Source organism: Sinocyclocheilus grahami, unplaced genomic scaffold (assembly GCF_001515645.1).
Source record: "Sinocyclocheilus grahami isolate Dianchi unplaced genomic scaffold, SAMN03320097.WGS_v1.1 scaffold190.1, whole genome shotgun sequence".
Taxonomy (NCBI): Eukaryota; Metazoa; Chordata; class Actinopteri; order Cypriniformes; family Cyprinidae; genus Sinocyclocheilus; species Sinocyclocheilus grahami.
The window spans coordinates 789,044-797,810 of NW_015505369.1; the positions used below are offsets into that span (position 1 = coordinate 789,044).

General features: G+C 36.2%; 1 protein-coding gene across 1 annotated transcript in view; it reads left to right on the forward strand.

Moving 5' to 3' along the window:
• The first annotated feature begins 2,322 nt into the window (after positions 1-2,322).
• The window catches only part of LOC107594733 (synaptic vesicle glycoprotein 2B-like), a 15,196-nt gene continuing 8,751 nt past the window's right edge, over positions 2,323-8,767 (forward strand). Inside the window, exons 1-2 of the mRNA XM_016284900.1 lie at positions 2,323-2,443; positions 6,943-7,574. Coding sequence (XP_016140386.1) covers positions 7,115-7,574 — 460 coding nt within the window. The 5' untranslated portion in view covers positions 2,323-2,443; positions 6,943-7,114. The remainder of the gene's footprint in view (positions 2,444-6,942; positions 7,575-8,767) is intronic.

The following is an 8,767-nucleotide window of genomic DNA, read 5'->3' on the forward strand; positions in this document are numbered from 1 at the left end:
ATATTCAATAAACAGTAAGCCATTATATCCCATCCCATTGTCTTTCTACAAAGAAACACTAGATGGCGACTTTCTCTTTCCCTGTGGAGTAAATTTGAGGATAAAGTCAATTTCAAAAAGCTTTATTTCTCTGTAGACCAGATACAAACTAAGAATGTCAGTCAGTGGAATCTCAGTGTACGGTAGTGAAACCTTTACATAACTGAGATTATTTATCATGAAGCAAGAATTAGCCTATCTAAAGAAATCATCAAGAGCAATGATAAGCAAGTGCTATAACAAGTCTCAGTTAGCTTAAGGCAGTACACATAGCAAGGTTTTTTTTAAATAATATAATATATAAAAAGAAAACAGATAGAATAGAAAAAGAATACAGCAAGCTAGTGTTAGAGGCCTTCTTTGGTTTTGTTAATTGTATAATAAATGAAAAGAAAGCAAATAGAACACAAAAAGATTAGAAAGCTAGTGTTAGGTTTTTTTAAGAAAACAAGCAGCAAATGAATAGAGTGCAAGTCTAAAAGGGACAAGTGTTTTTTTTTAAGAATAGAATTAGAATAGAGAGTGCTAGAGTTAGAGTATATAGTTAGTTAGTTATATATATATATATTTGCCAGGCCTTGTCAATTCTACTTATATATAATTTTAAATTATAATATATGTATTAAAATGCATGCAAACTGCAAAATATTCAATAAACAGTAAGCCATTATATCCCATCCCATTGTCTTTCTACAAAGAAACACTAGATGGCGACTTTCTCTTTCCCTGTGGAGTAAATTTGAGGATAAAGTCAATTTCAAAAAGCTTTATTTCTCTGTAGACCAGATACAAACTAAGAATGTCAGTCAGTGGAATCTCAGTGTACGGTAGTGAAACCTTTACATAACTGAGATTATTTATCATGAAGCAAGAATTAGCCTATCTAAAGAAATCATCACTTATTATGTATTGAGGCTTGCAAGTCTGGCGGTCATGCTCCAATCAGCTCTGATGGTTTTGATTCGGGTCACTTTGGTTTTGACCTTTACCGTCTTTCCTTCCCACCTCTGTTCCTCTGTTCCAGACCTCTGGCCTCTGGAAAACAAGACCGACAGAAGAAGACTGACCGAGCATGACACCAACACAAACAGTCAAATACTGTCATTCAATTAAATATATTTCCCCCTACTTCCTTACATTATCATTTACAGACAGCTGATCCCTGTTAAATGTAGGCCTACTCTGGCAAAATGTTAGAAAAAAAAAAATGTAAATGAATGATAATAATAATAATTCAAAAATAAATAAATGAAATGTGGGCACCCAAACCCACCTAAGGGATTCATTAGTGGAACCTTTAATTGTCCTACCTGTGATTCAAAAATGAAATTAATAACAATTAAATTACATTGGAATAATAGGGATTAGTGGAGCCCTTAATACATATGATTCAAAAATGTAATTCAATTAACTAAAAAGTTTGGTTATATTCAATGACATAAAATCAAACTAGCAAAATTATGGATTAATTAAAATGTGGAGTATTAAGTGGTCTGCCATTTGACGAGGTTTGAGAACAACTGTGTTAAACTGAGGGTTTGTGGAGGTAAAGCTGGTCTTACTGTAGATAAACTGCCCACTTAGGAAGTTTAGATGAATTGGTGGGAGGGGAAAGTAAAGAGGCGGAGCAAGCGGAGAAAACACATGGAATATGTGATCTAAAAATAGCCAATGGTTCTGTTGGGGTGGAGCTAATCCTCTTTGCAGCAGAATTACTGGCTGTGGGATTAGGCAGCTTTACTGCATGCAAGACATCTACCCTCTATAATAGTGTCCCGGAGCAGGCCATACAAAACTGGGTGGAAAAGGACTTTTTACTTTAGCTAATTAACCCATAATATGTCACTGATGTCAGTCTGAGAAGGAAGTGATGTCAGCAATCGTCCGTGTCCTGAAAGAGCATGTTAATAAGAGTTTTGAAAAAATGTTTGCTTGCACTGTGGGGGCTGTGAAAGCTAAATTATACATTTGGCCATTCAAAGGCTATAGTCTGTGCTGTATCTGAATGAATAAGTCAAAACATGTTCAGGTTATATTTTCTCATTCAATAACTTCTCTGTGATTATTTATAGCGTAGCATCAATGGCATAAGCATGTGAGGTAATATCTTTAGCATACATGATTTGACGGTATTCTCCACCCCAAAACATGCTATAACATCTGCTTCGGTCCAGCATGTGTTCTTTAAACTGGATTCTACCATTTGGTCTGGCAGCATCCAGTTTAGGGAGAATCCATCTGGATGAGCCGGAGGTGCTGATCATGAGGTCGACCCATAATCCTCTGGTCTGCCCAACAGCTTCCTGTTAAGGTGACATGTAGGGCTTGCCTTCTGAAACTCTGCCAGGACTTTTCCTTTGGATTGATGTTGAACGCCATCAAACATAAAGGAATAATAATTCTGGTAAGTTCATGTCATTTCATTTGGATTGTAAGCCATTTTAAAACTGCTTTCAAAGCATGTGCTTTTAAATAATGCCTGCATTTGGCGAATGCTTCACATTCAACTTTAAATGTCAGTAGTCCTACAAGATCACAATATTTGACTATACATCTGTTTGGATCACAACAGTAAAATGAAAACCATAAGCAGAGATTTGAATTAGAGTTTGAAAGTGACTGTTGCATGCTAGTATTTTGCAGATCTATAAATCTGATGCAAAGAGCTATGACACATTGCCTTTCATTGTGTACAACAGATTGTTTATTGACTTTTAGCCATTGACATTTTTGCTCCCATCTGTCCTCCAATGAGATCGCAATTGTAAAATGACAATAGCTCTAAAATGAAATAGCTATTGAAAGATGTCAAGCATGTTTTTTTCTTACATTTAGCTTTACGACAAATTGCAGTCTGATATACCATTATATATTATAATAATTAGTCTTTAAAAAAAAAAAACTTGTAAAATCCAAACATACAGTTTTTTTCTTTTGTACTATGCCTGAGGAAGTTTCTGACTGAAATGTTGCAAATTTTAAAAATATTAAAATATTTTATTTAACATCAATGTCAGATTATGACAACAAACAATTCAAACGCCCAAGTATATCTGAATAAAGTATGTTGACACAGGGTTAAAGGTGACTGCCATTGTCCAGAGGCAACAGGTGACATGCTTAAGCAAACATGCCCTTCAGACTTGCCCTCTATTAGGTAGCGTCTCCTCCTTGTGACATCACTAAAGACCCGCCCACACCATGTGCACTTTCAGCCATCTATGGATAGGAGAGAATGTCACAAATTAACTTAGTGGGAAGATTGTGTAAACACTTAATTATTGATTGCAGTTTAGCTTTCAGATGTTAGATATAGTAATGTTGGTTAATGTTTTAAATGCAATTTAAAATGTAAACAAATAAATGATGATTATTATTATTATTCATTCATAAATTATTGTCATTATTTATTATGATTACTATTTTAATTGAAATTTAAAATGTAAACTACATGAGATTTGAATGTACATTCAATATATATATGATAGTGTGCCAGGACATACTAGTTTTAAATACAGATGGCATTCAGAACATTGTAAATGGATTAATATTATGATCTAATCCCTTAACAGTCCCTACAGACCTAACTGCATTCATTCGCTAGGTTTGTTTTCGCTTATTTTGTCACAGTGCAAGTCTAAAGTTACGTAATGCCCATCTGGGGCCGTCAGATCACTATGACCAGGTTGAGACGGGATACTCAGGGAATGTAGATGTATCCTCTCAGTAATCACTTTTCTACTGCTTTTAATGTTTGGGCAAGGGACGACTGGGAATGGGTTGTTTTTTTAAGTGTTGAAAAAAGTGTTTTCTTTGCAAACCAGTAAAATCAATAGATCTGTTTTGCTGTTATACTTCAAACATTTGATTATTTCATCAGGAGACATGTTCATCACCCTCCAAATTTAATCTGGCCTTCTGGGAATGAATAAAATCCATCTGTTTTTGAGCTGAGGATACTCAGCGAATGTAGATGTATCCTCTCAGTAATCAATTTTCTACTGCTTTTAATGTTTGGGCAAGGGACGACTGGGAATGGGTTGTTTTTTTAAGTGTTGAAAAAAGTGTTTTCTTTGCAAACCAGTAAAATCAATAGATCTGTTTTGCTCTTATACTTCAAACATTTGATTATTTCATCAGGAGACATGTTCATCACCCTCCAAATTTAATCTGGCCTTCTGGGAATGAATAAAATCCATCTGTTTTTGAGCTGGATTAAATCATAGCTCTAACTTGGAAAGCGGGAGAAAATACGGCATATGTCAGGGCACAAGAAAAGCAGTCTGTCTTTATAGTGCTTAGACATTTTGATGTTGTCAATGTCTTGATCCATTGCTAAATAGACACACATGAAAGTGTGCATTGCCATAAAAGCAGACACATTTTGTCATCATGACAGTTATTCATCAGGTGCGCAAAACTGTTCAATATAAAATACTTTGATTTCAGGCATGCAATGAGCAGGATGTCTTGTCTCTGGCGTGGTCAACTCAAATGGCTTGGGCTGGATAAGTAGAGGGGTTATAATGAGGTCCGGTCTTGACCAATGAGAGTGTGGGATTATTGTCTTGTGCTGAATGTAACCATTGTTTGTAAACATTTAAAAAGTTATTGACAGCACATACACCTCAATGCATATATGTTTGCAAAATGGCACCTGAACGTATTTGGTCAGTGTTTTACAACCATAAAGTGCCCAATTCTTTACACTATCTACACTGTTAAAAAAAATTAAAATGGTCCAACTAATGGTCTTCATTAAATAGTATATTCACTATTTAAAACGTTTTGATCAAATAGTTCGATGACAAGTAGGTTTACTTAAGTGTGTGTATTTTGTTGTCTAATTACATTCTTTTTAAGTGTCACTTAAATGTCTAAATACTTTGGGGCCACTGCCTAATTCCCTTATGTGATGCTATACTGCAAATAACGGTTACACTTTACTTGAAGGGGTGTGCATAAGACTGACATGACACCTTCATAATCATGACATGACACATGTCATGAATATGAAGGTTTTTTTATGCATGTTTATGACAACTGTCATTAAGTGTCATTCACTCAGTTACGTAATTTTTAATGCAAAGATGACATTGTTTGAGATGTTTTATTATTTGCATTAAAAATGACATAACTTAGCGAATGACACTTAATGACAGTTGTCATAAACATGCATAAAACCTCCTTCATATGTGTCATGTCATGATAATGAAGGTGTCATGTCAGTCTTATGCACACCCCTTCAAGTAAAGTGTTACCCAAATAACTCAATGTATGTGAAACACTGGACACTTCTATAAGTCAAATGGCCATAATCTAAGTGATAACATAAATAAAAATTACCCATATTAGCGGTGAAATATCGCCCGATTATGTCAAACGTCATACGCTCACTGGATGTCATGACAACAAATGTCATGAAGGAAAAGTTTCAATATCTCGCCTTCGCTTTCATTTCGGTCCATCTCCAATTAAAAAACTCAACAAATGATTTACAAGTTTAACATGCGTTTATCAAAGTAGGAAATAATTAGTGCTCTTGAAATACGAAATGGAGGCGGGTCCAGACTTTGAGAAGCACAGCAATATACCAAATTTTGAAGTCAGCAGTATAGGCCTACTCATAAAAGGCCTCTTTTTTTTTTGTTACAATTCAATCTTTAAAGGGGTCATATGATGCTTTTTTAAAGATCATTATTTTGTGTATTTGGTGTAACAGAATATGTTGACATGCTTTAATGTTCAAAAAACACATTCTTTTTCAAATACTGTACATTATTGTAGGTCCTATATGCCTATATGCCTCTCAAACGCTTCGTTTTCTACAAAGTCCCTCCTTCTGACAAGCGCAGTCTGCTCTGATTGGCCAACTGACCCAGTGCATTGTGATTGGCCGAACACCGCAAGTACTCGTCGGAAATGGCCAAATAAAGTGTGTGACGAGAGGGTGGGGGCGAGAGCCGTCGGAACGGAGCGAGGCCGGTGGAGTAATTGATAATGAGCGACACCTGCACTACTCGTCACAAAGTGCTTTTGCTTTCGCCTAGAAACACACAGCGTCTCCCTGACATGCTGCTTCAACACTAACTGCGGTTACTGAAACCACGCCTTCTTTCTTTGCGTGCACATTTGGGCGGCATTATGCAAACATTTCCACATAGTGAGGTAGATATGTGGGGGTGTGTTAGAACGAGCCGTTTTAGGGGGGCGTGGCAGAGTCTTAACTTTGATAAAGAATATCTCTTTGGTTTTGAGACTTTAGTCTTTGCAACTTCAGGGATCTTATCTATGCACAATCAGCTTGTAACACTCCAAAGAGAAAGGAAAACTTGAAATCGCATCATATGACCCCTTTAAAAAAAAAGCCAAATCACTCCAAAATAGTTTTGTATAAATGCAATCATAAAATAAATGGACAATACTCTAATTTTCCACTTTTTTTTATTCTTCTCATTATTTCCCTGCCGCGGCGTATAGGTGTATAGGTGTAAAGGTGTATACAGTATACAGTACAGAAAGAGTTTACTCCTTCATGACCAGTAAAATTCGATTACAGAACGAATGACTATTAACGAGTCGGTTCTTTTCAGAGAATCAAACATACAGCGCGACTAAGGCTCTTTTAGTGAATCAAACACACACGCAAAAAGAAAAAGTCAATACAAGTTTGTGTGTAAACAAGTTTCGCGAGATTTTTAAAAATGTATTTGTCAATGGAATTGCATTTGTTTTTTCCAAACCTAGCATCCCGTTGAATGGACTACATTATGTCTCACAGCCTGGTTTTCATTCATGTAAAATTAAATGTATAATCTACCCTGAGGTGGGTCATAACGTTTATGAACTTATTTTTTCCCCAAACTTGTTAACTTTTTCTAACTAATGTTCTTTTTCTTTCAGGTTCAGCATGTGGCCTTGTGTAGGACCAATCAAGGGGAACTAACTAATTTGTCATAAATACTGAGGCCTTAATTTAAATCAGGTGCAATTTATATTTTAAGACCTTTTTTGGATTTGGAACTATCACCAAAGACTATTTTTGTCGTCAAGAAAATAACAAATTCAAGCCAAAATGGATGACTCTTACCAAAACAATATAAACCAGCAGGGAGAAACGTATCCCACATATGGAGGAGGAGAGTACACTTACCCCTATCAGACAGACTACCCTCCTCAGGAGGAGGAAGATGCTGCTAGTGATGACACAGAGGGGCATGATGAAGATGAGCAGATGTACGAGGGCGAATACCAAGGCATCCCTCATCCGGACGAGGTCAAGGAGGCACGGAGAGCCGCCCGAAGGGAGGCCCGCATGAAGGCCAGGATGGCAGCTGAGGTCGAGGAGGAAACGTTGCCTGAGCAATACGAGTCCATCATGGAAGACTGCGGTCACGGCCGCTTCCAGTGGACCCTCTTCACGGTGCTGGGTCTGGCCCTGATGGCTGATGGGGTGGAGTGCTTCGTAGTGAGTTTCGCCCTGCCCAGTGCTGAGAAGGACATGTGCCTGTCTAATGCTGACAAGGGCATGCTGGGTGAGTGAAGGAGTGGGGATCAGAATCAGCTTCATTTCTTATCAGACAAAATCAATTGATAGGTCTTTGTTTGTAGGAAAGCCCAATTAAAGAGTTAGACTTATATTCAACGCAGAGTTTTCTGAGCTAAAAACAAAATGTGAAGTAAATATTTTTGGGCTGGGAAAATAATATCAAATGTAAATGCTCCTGCTCTCACATACTTTCGAAGAATAAAATCTACACTGCGATGCTTCTAGATGTCCCAGAGATTTATATATATATATACACATTTATATAAATAATAATAAGTAATTAATATAATTGTTTTTCCCTGTAATATTATTATTATTGTTACGTTATGCAAGAAATAAATATATATATATATATATACCGTTCAAAAGTTTGGGACTTTTTTTAATGAAATTAATACTTTTATTCAGCTAGGATGCATTAAATTGATCAAAAGTGACAATAAAGACTTTTATAATGTTATAAAAAACTCTATTTCAAATAAATGCTGTTCTTTTGAACTTTCCATTCATCAAAGAATCCTGAAAAATACTAATAAGCATATATTATACATATATATACAATATTTCTTAAACACCAATTCAGCATGTTAGAATGAAAATTCAGCTTTGCCATCTCAGGAATAAATTACATTTTAAAATATATTTAAATAGAAAACAGCCATTTTTAATTGTAATCATATTTCATAATATTACTGCTTTTACTATATATTTGATAAACTTTTGAACGTTAGAATATAATTATTGCTTGAGACTAGATTCTGACCAAGTATTGCTAATCAAAATTTGAATATTTTCTTTATTTTCAAGCAGACATCAGATCCCATGGACACTCTGAAGTATATCTTCCTGTATTATTTTTTGGTGTTGGTGACAGACAGCCAGCGCAGGTCGAATGAGAATGTTTCTTTGATTGCATGCCATAGTAAGGAAGAGCAGGCAAAGTTTCAATCATGGATGAAAGTTGTCTGTTGTCTAGTACGGTGTGTAATCCACAGGGAGGTTCACAATCCCTGCCACGTGCCTGATAATCACTTATCCCATTCTCTAATTAGCTGTTTGAGACAGTGTGTGTGTGTGTGTGTGTGTGTGTTTGTGTGTGTGTGTGTGTGTATGTGCGAGAGAGAGAGAGAGAGAGAGAGAGAGAGAGAGAGAGAGAGAGAGGGAGAGAGAGAGAGAGAG